This window comes from Castor canadensis, chromosome 5, assembly GCF_047511655.1.
Source record: "Castor canadensis chromosome 5, mCasCan1.hap1v2, whole genome shotgun sequence".
NCBI lineage: Eukaryota > Metazoa > Chordata > Mammalia > Rodentia > Castoridae > Castor > Castor canadensis.
In genome coordinates, this window is record NC_133390.1 from 14,486,083 (window position 1) to 14,500,980 (window position 14,898).

At 36.1% G+C, this 14,898-nt stretch overlaps 1 protein-coding gene across 8 annotated transcripts in view; it reads left to right on the top strand.

The window, feature by feature from the left end:
- Grik1 (glutamate ionotropic receptor kainate type subunit 1) overlaps positions 1-14,898 on the top strand; it is a 379,854-nt gene that overhangs the window by 342,849 nt on the left and 22,107 nt on the right. For 7 of the 8 annotated variants that reach the window (XM_074072841.1, XM_074072843.1, XM_074072849.1 and 4 more), the window contains 2 exons: positions 1,802-2,019; positions 13,557-13,782. In XM_074072841.1, coding sequence (XP_073928942.1) covers positions 1,802-2,019; positions 13,557-13,782 — 444 coding nt within the window. Of the gene's footprint in view, positions 1-1,801; positions 2,020-13,556; positions 13,783-14,898 lie in introns of those variants that run through there. The other variant, XR_012447881.1, reaches the window with a different exon arrangement.

A 14,898-nucleotide genomic window follows, 5' to 3' on the forward strand; every position in this document is an offset into this window, starting at 1 on the left:
GATCAATTAAGTACAGAGATATGAAATAACCTTGGGCTTTAAACACACACACGCCTACAGGCATATAAATCCCATTAAATCCCAAGATTAAAAAAAACAGCAACAAATTATTCCAACAAGTCCTTGGAGGCAATTTAAATCGAAGCTATTATAAATTTGTGTAATATTACACACCCAAATTCAAACAAACAAGAGAAAGAAACACAAACTGCAGCCAAACCACTTACCTCATTAGAAGGAAGTAAATCATGAAGATACTTACTAGCATTAGGAGAATATGTCTGTTTATTCAAAAGCCCGGAAATGCTGCCAAGCCTCATCTGCTTATCACTAACCTTGAGCTGGCTTTGATTTCATGATCAGCGTGTCTGTTTATAGATTAAACCTGAGCATAAACTGATTTATTTGTAGATTTGTTAACTCCACACTTTCTCTCCCTCTTATAACATGATTAACTATGAAATTTCAAAACATCCAATAAATACAAAAACAAAGGATCCTTTGAACCCTGTATTTGGCCTGCTATATTTTAGGCTTTGGGATTTTAAAATGGGAGTGATTTTTCTTCCACTTTGTAACTGGACACATAAACTCTGTCATGCCTTTGGGTTCATGGAAGAAATGCTAAGCATAGAAATAAGGGTGAATTTCAGTCAAAAAGACTGAATCAAATGGACAAAATCCATTCATGAATCAGTAAATTCAAGTGATCTCAATCGCACTTCTGGTCACCTCTGAGTCTGCTGCTGGATGTACAGACATCCACATCTCAAGGATGAGCTAGATCATTTTCAAAATGTTTGTCTTTCATGTAAGCAAACTTAGCCCATGGACTCTTTCTTTCAAAGAGAAAAGTTTTCTTGGTAAACATATTAAATGTCTTTATGTTGTGTTTTAGAAGTAAGCATGAATTATCTCAATGATATCCAAAAATATATTCTTACTAGGAAAGACATCTCTCAGAAATAGCCAGTTTTGGAGTCTTCTTAAGAAATAGCATGTTATTTAAGGATGAAATTATGCTTTTCAGACAATATATTCTATTTTATCCAAACAAGACTCTACATTAGACAAAAGAATTGTGAGCCAGGAACGGTGACACAAGCCTGTAATCCCAGCACTTGCGAAGAGGCTGACGCAAAAGGAGCACAAGTTCCATGCCAGCCTGGGCTATACCAAGACCTTGTCTCAAAAATTAATAAAATAAAATAAAACAAAATAATATAAAAAACATAAAAAGAGGGGTGAATTTTAAAATAACATATGACAAAAACTGACTCATTTATAGTCAAGTATAGCTGTACCTTCATTTTATTTACAAACTCCCAGTATTTCATTATAGTGTGTGTAAAAAATGGCATGATATATTAATCTGTTGAAGTTCCTCAATGCTTTCGCCTCAAATAAAAATAAGGTAGCATTTAAAAGCTTTTCATGATTAACAAAGGCCCAGAACATTATACATAACACTGTAATTTTACACAATAATAAAAGGCCAGAAGTCTTAGGATTGCCTTCAATTTTAAGCAATGGAACTAAATTTTAGGCAAAATATCTTAGAATTAAAGCAATTTTGATGCCACCAGCTGTTGATAAATCACATTCTAAATGGAAGTAATGATGAATGATTTAAAGAAAGGATCATTTAGATTTTGCTCCATTTCTAGAAAATACATTTATTTCATCTTCATACAAGAGAGTAAGACCTTGATGGGCTTATCTCCCAAGAACAGTGTCTGACTGTAAGCCTTTTCTTTCCTTCTGACTCTGTTTAACCCTTAATCTGATGATGCCATCACAGGATCAGAGCTGATGCCCAAAGCTTTATCGACCAGAATAGTTGGAGGAATATGGTGGTTTTTCACCCTAATCATCATTTCATCCTACACTGCCAATCTTGCTGCCTTCTTGACAGTAGAGAGAATGGAATCCCCCATAGACTCCGCAGATGATCTAGCAAAGCAAACCAAGATAGAATATGGGGCAGTCAGAGATGGATCAACAATGACTTTCTTCAAGGTAAGAAACTGACAAAGTGTTCTCAGTGGTTATCTTATATATTGGGGGGAGAGAAGGGCAAATAAGAGTCTGTTCAATTAAAAATAAAAGGTATTAGACAATCTTAATGCAACAAAATATACAATGGCATAATCCCATTATAAGGAGCCCCTGTGCCCTCATCCATCAGTATAAAGTAATTTCTCTCTCCTGCCATTTCTTTTATCCCCAGTTTAGGACTGAGATCTGCAGACTAGTACCTCAATATCCTCTCTGGCTTTTACACTAGGAAAAAAATGCTACATTTTGAATACAATCTAACAGCCTGTTAATTGATTACTCTTAAATGGAACCCACAAATGAAGATTCCTTAACATAAAATTCTGACAACCAAAATACTTGAATATCATTATTTTTTTCTTTCTGTTCTGTACTTGACGAGGTAGAAGCAGTTGACAAAAAAAGAATGTGTTGATATTGTAACTGGGAACTCTGGTCTATTAGGTCATCACACTAGTGAAGGACAGGACTTCCAGCCTGTCCAGGCTGGAAGTAGCTATGAGTACCTCATGAGGCACCAAAGGAGAATTAAGTTACATCTGGCTTGGTTTTAAGATCAAGCACATATAAGATCAAGCAATTTCTTCCGAATTACTTATTCAGAATGAGACTGATTTCTGCCTTGCTTATCGAGGAATCCCTGGTACTTTTATTATCAAATCTCAGATATATAATTCTCCATGAAAAAACAAATGGATTTTAATAGACCAAATAGGTTTAGAGATCAGCCATTCACTTTATGTATGGAGAGGGCATGACCTTCAGAAGCTAAATTATCTGTTCACAGTCACATATCTGGTCCCTTATAGAAAAGAGGATAGAGAATTATTTTAAGAAACACTGATGGAGGAAAACATTTGCAACCAAAATAACCTAAAAACATTTGCATGAAGGATTTATACTCAGATTACAAAAATTGAAGTAGTCAGCCCAAGATTGGATGGACTGTTGTGATTGATTTGTAAAGAATACTAATTTTGAAACAAAAACTAAGGAGGTGGATACAAAAAAAGTGAATACTTCTTTGTATGACAGTATTGACTCAAAAAAACAAGCATTGTCTGTGCAGTAAATTTTAACAATTATATTCGTAATAAATAAGAAGACATACTTGTAAAGAATAAACCACGCCTAGAATTTTATCAAAAAGCAGACAAATGTAAGAAAGTCGATTTACTTTTCCCATAAGTTAAGAAAAACATTTTTAAACAATCTTTTCATTTTGAGAAACATGTCATTGACTTAGTGAATGTATGAGTCAGAGTGATTATTTCTTCTGTGGACAGTGACATTTTAAGGGCAAGTAATACTATACAAACATATGGCTTACCAAGTTTCTGAAAGTATTTTTCAAAAATCAACGGTATGAAGAGACACAAGTTACCTCCAACTGGTGATTCATCATGGTTCACATCAGGAAAATCACTTGCCAGGAATGTAGGGTAGAAGGATGGTGCCAAATACAGTTTATCTGAAAAAATATCTGAAACGATTTGCCTCTTTCACCCATATCAGAGAGTTTTAAAGTGTCTGGAAAGGGGCTACTAGAAAAAGGAACAAAGGAGATTCTGTGTCCTTTCAGATGTGTATTAGCCTTATTGTACAGACAGGAAGAGGCTGTGCTCTTCTTTGGAAACGAATAGACTTGACTTTGCCACTGTGCGTAGGATCTATGTATTTGCAAAGTGTACCTTACATTCATTTTGATTTTTTTTGCTCCTGTGACTCTTTAGAGGTGTAACGGGATGTCCAACCCCCGGGGTGTCTGTATTAAGGTGTGCTCGGGTAATGTGCTTTGTAGAGACCACACCTGTGTGCTCTCAATTGCTTCTCACCATCCATTTTCAGAGAGGCTCCTGCTTAATCCCTGCTCCTGAAAGGAAGGCACACAAAAAAGTGATCTTTCTGGTCACCAGGCAAGGGACAGGCAGTAAGCACCTCAAGGAGAAAGAATGCTGGGAAACCACCAACAGCGCCAACGAAAATGGAATTAGGCACGGTGCACTATCGCTGAGCCTCGCGTTCATTTCCTAAGTGCTTGGCGCTCATTGCTTCATTTCGTTCCTTTAAAGATCACTTGAGATAATGTTATACCCATTATAGGATGAGGAAAATGAAGCACAAAAGGGTGAGTGGTTTGCCCCAGAGTGATAGAGCTGTTCATGGAAGCGTCCAAACTTCAGGTCTCTCCTTGAAGGTAGGGACCTGGTTTGCTATTATATCACCAGAACCTAAAAGAGTGCTTGTAACATAGTGGGCACTGAGAAAGCATGTTTTTAATAAAAGAACAAATCTATGAATGCATTTTCTGAAAGAGATGGAATCTGTGAGAGACAGAGAGAGAAGGAGGGAGGGATAAGAGAGGGAGAGAACAGGCGAGAGGTGAATGGATACAAAGAGACCCACACAGGAGGAGACTCTGCTGCTAAGTTCCTTGCTTTACAAGTTAGCTTGTGGCCCAGCAACTCTGTTTATCAAGGAGGAATTTATTTGCAAAAAGAGAACAAGGACTAAATCCGATTTAGTTTTCCCCTTGAGGGAGGCAAGCTGTCAGAAAGCTTCAGAGGGATACACACTCAAGGTTCTTAAGCTGGATTATTCCACAAGGGAAAGGAACGTTCCAACCTTTTAGTTCTTAAGGTAGTTTCATCCTCAGAATTAAGACACTGAGTGACAGCAGCTACAGGCACAAGGAGTCAGTCCTGACCTGGCTCCACATTCATGTTTCCCCTTTGCTGGGCCATCCTGGCCTCCCTGCCCGCCTCCCTCCCTCTCTGGAGCTGTAGAATGAATAAGCAAAGCTGCTTATGCTTACTCTAGCCCAGCAAATTCTGACCAGTTTTTGGAGCAGAAGTCATTTTCTCAGATAGATCCTAGATCCACTCAATCATGAAGACACTTCTAATAAGAAACATTTTCTCATCACCCACAATGTAATGAGTATTCTTGTTCCCCAAACAAAAACATTCCTTCTGGCAGCTCCCCAATGATAGCAACCTACCCCTTTACTTTCAAGTTGATTTTAAATCATTTTGTAACTAAAGAATAGACTGTGACAGAAGGCCCAGATATTACAAAAGCCATGACCAAACAAAATACCTCGATCCCTCACATTTGCTCTCTAGGCCACAGCAAGGGATGTTTTTACTGAAATCACTCCTTGAAAGGTGTGGCCAGAAGTGCTCACTAAAATTTCACTCAAAATTCATTGACTTTTTCTCTTAGACTTTGCTATTCTTGCAAACAGCACGGTACCTCAGATTTCAGAATATGGGTATTCAATTCTCAATATGAAAAAACCCCCCACAAAAATTAGTTTTTTAACTGAGTTTCTACTATCCACCATCTAAATTCAGGCAAGGAAGAGGGAATCAACTGACATTTTTAAGCAAGTACTGGATAGGGAGATGCATTTCTGTCTCAAAAATGTGAGTCATTTGTATGTGGAACACCACTTGATCATCAAACACTGTATTTACAAAAAAAAAAAAATGGCATTGAAATGTAAATTACATTCCACAAAGTTTCAGAAAACTTTAAATGGACATCCTAAAATTCTAGCTGATGTTGCCCATAAAAAAAAGAATAATTCTACATTTTGTGGCCAAGGTCACTTAGCTAATGACACTTATTAAATACCTCATGTTCACAAATTTGTCAGTACTTGAGTCTTAAAGTTTTAAGAACCATAGATACTATAATAACCTATTTGGTCAAAGAGTGTCACCACAAGGACAATTAGCAGGACAAGGTTAGAGAAAAGCATAGCATTTTCTCAACCAACCAGGTACTTACTATTGGAGATGTTTTAGGAAATTCTCTGGATATCAGAGGTTTGGTATTTTTCTCATCAAAGGTTTATTAACTCATAGACTGTTAATAAGTCAAATATTTATAATTCAGAACATCAACAGACTTTAAGAGAGTTTTTCAACAAACCCTTTTAATACTACTTGGGCCAACCACTGGTGGCTCATGCCTATAATCCTAGCTACTCAGGAGGTAGAGATCAGGAGGATCACAGTTCAAAGTCAGCCTGGGCAAATAGTTCCTGAGAACTTATCTCAAAAAAACCTTTTACAAAAAAGGGCTGGTGGAGTGGCTTAAGGTGTAGGTCCTGAGTTCAAGCCCTAGTACTGCAAAAAAAAAAAAAAAAAAAAAGCTACTTGGGATAAAACTAAATAATAATCCAATTTTAACTTATATCTCTTCTGTGCTGGTAAATTGCAAAATTTGGTTGCAGCTTTCCAGAGGCCTTTATGACCTGTTTCTCTATTTTATATCCAAGAAAACCAACACCAATGGCAACCTTCCATAAATAGGGCACTAAGACACTACTGCTTTCTTTCTCATAGAAAGTAGGAAAGGTACAAAAAACATCTGTTCTTTCTCCTTGTTATAATCCTTCTAGTTACTTTATGGTATAAGGGAACAGTCCAAACTTTGCTTTCACACTGACAATGTAGCAAATCATTGTTTCCCCAAAAGGACTGTCCTCAAGAACTCTGAGGACAACCTGAGGCCTAAAACTAAAGATATCTAGATGTCCCTTGTGAACCATCATCCCAGGAGGGTATGTGTTTCAGACAGAAGGAATACCAGTTAGTCTTCTCGGGAGCTATGACTAACATCAAATGCTGGACTATAAATTAAAGCCCACAGTGAATTGTTCCATATTGCAGGGTCTGGAGCCAGATAGTCTGGGTTCAAACCTTGACTCATAGAGACTCAGAGTCTCTATGTACACTTTGGCAAGTTACTTAAAATCTCCATACATTGATCTCCCTGCTTATAAATTGAGTCTAGTATCTAAATCATAACATCATTTTAAGGATGAAATAAGTAAATAGAAGTAATACACTTACACTACTTCTTAGCAAATTATCAGCAATTTAAAAAGTTAGATATTATATAACACTCACCAATAACAACATCCCCATTATTATCAATCTTTAATTCTCACTATGATCCTATTTTTTCAAACCCTCTAAATTTAATAACACTCTAGTTTGGACTTTGTTCAGATCCTTTTCTGTCAATTATCTCTGGACTGTATGCCTTCTACTAATGGACAGAAAATCCAAAAGCAATACCAGGATCCAAGATCCAAAAGACATTCAGAGATCTGGCCAGACAGAAACCCTAGTCCTTGGATGCCTCTCTTGAGAACATGTATTGCATTTGCAGAAGAACCATTTCCCATATGATAGGTAAGCAACAGATGATGAGGCTGCCCTTAGAATTCATCTAAGAGGCAATACAATGCAGTTCAGTTTAATCCATCTCAATTCATATTTTCTGTTGGATCTATAATATGGCATTGCTGAGGTTGACAGTATTCAGAGATAGGAAAGGGAAAGGTACAGAATCTATGAAGTGTGAAGATCTAAATACTAATAGACAAGATGCTTGCATGTCAGTTAAATACAAGATAACATGTGGCTGAGTATCACACATTGTGTAGACAGGAAGTGGTATAGACATCAGAATTCCTTGTGAGCCAAGCTGGCTATGAAATACTCATGTAAGAAATACTTCTCAGTAGAATCTTGCCTTGTAACAAATCACTATCCTCTCAGACTCAAGCCAGAGGATTACATAGATTAGATGGTGATTCAGTCTAAAATGACTTGGATAAAATAGGTTTTAAAAAATCATAACAGACTTGTCATTTTTGGTTTTCATGGTCTGGGGAGTTTGGACTAGCTAGGGGAATAAGGGACTCTCTAACCTTTATAATCGCCTTCCAGAGAGTGATTAGGTGCCGTCAGCAACCAAAAAGACATTTCAAGGAAGTTACTGAGCACTGCACCAGGGAACTGAAGCAAGGAGCTATTATGAGGAGACAGATTTCAGGCAGAAATCATTTAGGCAAGCACAAGATGAAAGAAATTTCTCAAACTTCTCTATATAGGAAGAAACTCTTCACTTAAGAGCTATTAGCTCATGTTTGAAAGTTCCAACTAATTTGCCATCAGTGTCAAAATTGTTAGGTCTCAGTAGGTTAAAAATGTATTTGTTTGGGAGGAAATCTATGAGGTCAATTTAAGTTAGCCTTTCTCAACACCTACTGTATTGCCTGTAAACAACCAATCTTTAATGCTAGATAGGAGAAAAACATGAAAAATATTTTAGCCAAGGGGTTTAAATTCCACTGAAGGAATTTTTAAAGGGAATTAATAAATTTTTAAACCTTGAGAATCTACAAAAGCCATAACTTTCTATCAATTCAAGACAGAGTGTAATCAACTGCAATGATCAGAGTATACATGTTAGAAATATAGATGCTTCTCACCATGCCATAACTAATTTCTTCTAGTCTTCCTTCAGTGATTGCTATAAATTAAATCATATTTTTGAAATAGCATGAAAGTTATTATTTAGTGAAATAACATATTTAATGATCTGTTAGATGGAATAATTGTCTTTAAGGCAACTATTCACCTTGATAAGTCTGTTTCACAAATTTGGATTTCTGAGCAGGTGGTTTTATCTTTTGTTAATTTTTAAGGTTTTTCTTAGATTGGGATTTTTCTAAAGTAAAAGTAAATTGGAGACTTACAAATGTAATTGTTCTGGTATTTCCTTTGTTTCCTATGTATATGTTTATCACATGTATAAGATCATTTTTGATGAGGTACCAAAAAAGTAAATATCAGAATTTTTTCACAGTGCATATGTTTTTGTGTAAACTTTTGTAACTAAGTAAAAGTAAACAAATGTAAATAAAGATCTATACAGAGAATCTTCAGACATATTGGCCTGAAGTAGAATTAGCACAGTTATTGATTCTGCCAAACTAGGATTTACATCTTCACTGCAGAAGTCCTGCATCCTACTTAAAGAAATAATGTTATAATTCTTATCTGAATAAAAATGAAAAATTAGAAATTTCTATAAGATGGAGCTTCTATCTTAAAAGCATACTAAACCCCAGAATTTTCACATACCGTCCATCCTATCACAGAAACCTTGCACTTGAAGTCAGTGGGATTACATGGAAGGCAAAATATTATTAAGAGAAAGGAAAAAAAAACACAAACAATACCCATATTTTCTTCCAGAATCCAACTGTTGCTCACTGTAGCACTGTCTAAAGTGTTCTCTGAATAAACATAAGCTGTTAAAAGTTATGTAAATATTTTCCATACATTATGTACTGAGTACAAGAGTTGAAATAACTCTCACTGCAATAAAAGGATGTTTCATTATTTTCTTTAGTTATTTCTTTAGAAAATTTGTGAATTCTCTTGAAGTATTCAAGCCATGGGTTTGATGCTCTGTGTATTCAAACAAATAACTGATTCCCTCTTGTTTAAGAACATAGACTCCAGAACAATATTACTGGAATTGAATGCTGGCTATATCATTTCTTCATGTGGTATTCTGTTTCTGTATCTGTGAAACAGAAATAGCAATGGTACCTTTCTCATATGATCATTATGAAGAATAAATAAATACATTCAAAGTGCTCAAAATAGTGCTTGATAGATAGTGCCTGTGCTGGTATTACTATTTTCAATAAGTGTTTTTTAACAGACACATTGCAAATCACTTCCTACTGAGTGTTTAACTTTGCATGCATTACAAGGGGAAAAGAGAGAAATGAATAAGGTCCATCAACATGGAAACTGCAACCTTCCCTTCTAACAAACTTATTCTTTGTCAACATGTTTTATCAGCCTCAGGATAGCCACATAATCAGGTTTAAAAAGGCAAAATGAACTTATCTCAACCTGATGCCTCTCAGGATTAAAAAGGAATCCTGGATTTAATAAATGAAGCTTTTTCAGTTTTAGCAACTTTTGCTAAGAAGCTCAAAGGACATTCCAAATGCTCTAATTAACTTTTGACATATGCAGTGAATTGAGAGGCAGTTGTTTCCATTTTTTAAATGTATTTTGTATTATTTAGAGTGATTTAGTAGAATGGCTAAAACTGTAGAAGATTTAGAAGTACAAAAACACCCAGGCTGTCACTCAGTCAACTTATTAAAATTTTCAACAATTTTCCATGAAGCAGAGTCCTATTTCTAAAAATTATTAAGACTTGTGTCTAAAAATGTTTGTAAATGTTAAAAACATCTAATTTACTGCCAAAGTACTACTTTTTGACTAAACAAAAAAAGAAACATTACTGAGCATGGCATGACTGTGGCTACAACTTAGGAGTAAAGAGGAGCCATTTGCACAGGCTCTTCTACTACCCAATTGGGACTTTCTGTGTGTCCCAATTTCTGTGTGTGTCAGGACCTGCATAAGTCATGTGAAGGGTTTGATCTAGAGAGTGGAACCAGGAATTGAAGGATCCTTAAGTGAAACTCTTCCAAGCATGAAGTTCTTTGTAGATTTGCAGTGGTATAAAACTCACTATTCCCAAGGTTCTTGAACTGTCTACAGATATTTCTAACCATTCCTATTTCTAACTATTCCTGAGCCACTCTTTGGTGGTCCTGTGAACACTAGGATTTCTTGGATTTTAGTACCCTATAATTCTAAAAATGAAATATTATGGAAGCTAGGGACAAAATAAAAGTAGTCACTTCATTCATAGTAAATGAACAAAGTTAGGAGTCTTTCAAGGCATTCAGGAGACTGAAGGACATGGAAAGGAAATTATAAAATTCAACACACTGTTAATGAGCTCTAATCTTTAGGCAAACTTTGCAAATGAAGGAAAGGAAGTTAAAAAAAAAAAACAAAGCAAAAGTGCTTTTCTGTCCCCTATTATGTTTTAATTAATGGAATGGAGCAAAAATACCAAGGGGCCCTCTTCCTTCAGATTTAGCAAATTCCCTCCCAAGTAACAGCTTTCTTGCAGAGAAAAGATTCTACCCTCCATGCTTCAAGTACTTCATACCAATTCATTTTCCCCTATAGCAACCTGGGGAGCCTTTGGACAGAGCAGTGTTCTAATTCAAGAAGGAAGACATGGGTGCTATTGGAGACTAACTCAAAACATAGTAAGAACATGCTAGCTTAAAACAGTTTGTTACGAAGCTGTGATGAGATAAGGAAGAAAAAAAAACGAGCCAGAGTTTAGAAATCATGCAGCTATTGACCATTTAGGCACCCCTGAGTGAACCCTCTCCCTGGTCTTTGAGTATAGGCCACTTTGGCATTATGCGCTCACATGGTGAGTTACACATGGAAGGAACTGAATGCTAGGCAAATGCTATAGACCACAGTTAGGTCTGCCATGAATTGAAAATAATGAAGTCCTTCTCCACAGAAAATTTGAGAACCACATCTGATTGGAGCTCACTAACAGTGTGTTGAATGTTATCATTTCCTTTCCATGTCTTTCAGTTTCCTGAATGCCTTGAAGGACTCTTAACTTTGTTTATTTACTATGGATGAAGTGACTACTTTTTTTTGTTCCTGGCTTCCATAGGCAAAATATCCAGTTTTCTAACTATTTATGACATTTATTTAATAAAATTTAAATATGACTTTAAAACCCTTCATGGAAATTTTATATGGAGGCTGATACCTACTTTGTATTAGCATGGGACCAACTAGCAGACTGCCTCAGGGAATAATACCAGCCCAGGAATTTAAACTATGTTTGCACGTATAAATCAAGTAAGATTAAAGTCATTCTCAAAAGAATTTTGGCAATATAGGCATTCAGCTCCCCCAAGTCAGCATGGAACAGTGAAAAGAGCATTGACCTAGATATCAGGAGTACTGGGGTCCAGAATTAACTCCAATATTAACTTGCTTTGTGACTTTTGAAGTTTCCAAACCTTCTATACCAAAATTTCCCTCATCTATTAAAGTGGCAGTTTGAATGAGCCAATTTCTAAAGTCTCTGTCAACTTTAAAATTTCATAGTTCAAAGAAAATTATTTTCCCTTAAGGTAGTTTCCTGATGAAGGAATAATTTTCCCAGCTGCACATTTACTGCCAAAAGATGAACTGACCTCCCAACATTGGTACAGGGAGCTCTTTATTATAAGTTTAGCACCATCAGACTCTTGAAGGCTGAAATCACACAGCAAATAAAATATTGACCCTGATACTCAAAACATGCCTGTGATGTGGAGACACAGGCTCCAATTTATGAATGTCTCCAGGGTGAAGGAGAACTCATCCTCACTGTGATGGAATCAGGCCTATAAAACACCAATATCTATAAGGTACTGTTTATTGAATTGTTATTTGTTTCATAAGATCTTTCTCAGGGGGCCCTTCAAATGCCTAACAACCCAAAATAAATCCATGTGTCCTCTCACAAAGCCTACAGTATTAACCCAGATCTTAAACAGAGTTAGCAGTCTAGTGAGTTCTCAGGAACTTGAGCAGGAATGAGCACACTAGAGTTGATTCCATAGGTATTCCATTTATTGCTTATGGCTCCAAAATCATGATTTAAGCTTCTCTGCACCCTAAGATGTTCCTCCCAGTGCTCACCAAGGAATCTAATGTGAGCACCAATAGACTTGAACCAAAGAACCAGAGTTAACTTAAAACATCACTAATTCCTATGATGACTCTCATCTCTGAAATAAATGGATGAAAACATTGATGCAAATGAAGACAAATTCAGAAGAAAAAAAAGTCTTGAAACAATATGGAAATTACAGAGTAAACTGTAAAATGCCTAATCATAGTTCGCTATTCAAAAGAATGGAAAACTCATGTCTAAGCAATATGAAAATTTAGGAAGTATATTTTGACAAAGAAAAGACAATAATGAGGTAATGATGTCTATGTATAGATGTATGCATTATATATCATATATACATAGTTTATTATCAAATCTATCAAAAGACTGAATAAAGAAATGACAAAAATAGGACACTTTGAGATATGCAATCTTCATTATCTAAAATATGATTGCAATGACAAATTGTGTACATAAAGAAGTAGGAAGAGTTTTCAGAAGGGAATAGTAACTTGAAAAGAGCATTTACATTCTAGGTTTTCTAGAAAAGATAACAGTGGATGACAGTTCTTTCACAAATAAAGCAAAGATTGAAGGTGGTTTATCCCAGGCTATCCAAGCAAACTAATGCTGGGATAGATATTGAAACTACACACCTGAAAACACTAAAACAATGCCTGATGAAGTTGAGTGGTTGAAGGAAGTGGATTAAATGAGTAGAGTCCTAGAGTGAGCTAGCTACCCCTTTGCCCAGTGGGTTATGATGTATTGGTCTAAAGCAATCACAGTTCTTTAGGCAAGTACTATTTTTGGTACTAATAGTTTTTCTTTCTAACTAAAAGCAAGAAAAGGACCTTCGGTCAGTCTTACATCAATCCATCAAGGTCTCCATTTCCTCAATAGATGACACAGGGCCTCCAAGGGCTTTTCTATAGTGAACTGGCTCTTCTCAGCTACCAAATTCAAGTCTCAGGACCATCAATCTCTTTTACCACCTACAGAGAAAGAATTTTTCCTATATTATTTGAGCCACTGGGATGTTGAATAGCCTTAAGCCATTTTTTTTTTCAGCACTCTTCTGCTGGTTGGTGTGCTTCTTCTCTCTGCAGAAATCAAGGATATCTACCTATGAGAAGATGTGGGCTTTCATGAGCAGTAGAGAGCAGACTGCCCTGGTAAAAAACAGTGATGAAGGGATACAAAGAGTGCTCACCACTGACTATGCCCTACTGATGGAGTCCACCAGCATTGAGTATGTGACACAGAGAAATTGCAACCTCACTCAGATTGGGGGCCTCATTGACTCCAAAGGTTATGGAGTCGGAACACCTATCGGTAAGAAGGGCAAGGTATTAGCCAACACTGAGTTAGATAATGTTGATTACAAGTTTTCCACATTTTGCAATGGTTTGCAATGCCTTTAGAGACTAACAAGAGAAATGTCCATATAGACCATAGGGATGGTTTAAATTGAAGATTCCCAGATATTTAACCTAAGAAACTTTCAACTATTTTTTTCATGTCCTACCACAATGTAACTATTAAAGAGTATATAGGTTTTATTACTTTGCTCCAAATATTCTAAAGCTTATATTTTCCTAGTTGATCCTTTTTACATTATTTTCTTCAATGCCTATATGTATGTATATAGTTTTTCTGCCTTAAATTCCTTAGATTATATTAGAATATAAGGAAAATGATTCTTTATATAGATAAAAATTAATTTTGCATATAAAAGGAGAGTGATCAATGTCAATGATGAGCAAGGCTCCATCATTCAAAAGAAAAAGGACAAAGGTTAGATTATAATTTGCTCAGGCATAAACTAGATTCAATCAACAATGACTACTTAAAACCTCCAAATATTCCTATTACTTGGTTCTGCAACACTTAGGGAAATTATTGCCTGATGGGCAATAATGTCTTCTTGCATTACAGTAATAGACATGAGTAGAATATTTGTCTGTGTTCAAGGAGCAATTAATTATTTCCTCTATATAGAAAACTGCCTCTCAAGTGTTCGCTTCTTTACAGAAAATGGTATTGTATAAGGTTCTGCTTTGAAGTCCACCTGGTCCTCTCAAGTGAATCTTTGGTAATTGATAAACATTCCAAAGGAGATAATTCAAGAGCCATCTTAGGCCAGTGGGCTAATCCAACAAGAAGAAATCACAGGAATAGTCAAGCCAGACAATTAAGGTTTTTGACCCTCTACATCAGGCAGGGATGGCAATATCAAATGCCTAGAGGCCAAGAGCCAAGATCATAAGTGAGGAAAGCTCATTGACAGAGGAGGTAGTAGAGAATGCTGGCAACCTTAGGCAATCAGAGACAGCTTGACTTATCGAAAGGAGGCCTTTCCAGTAAGTCAGTTGTATACATGTGGGAAATTGAGAACAAGTTTGTAGATAAAAGTTTCATTTTTCCAGACAAGTAATAAATCTAGATTTT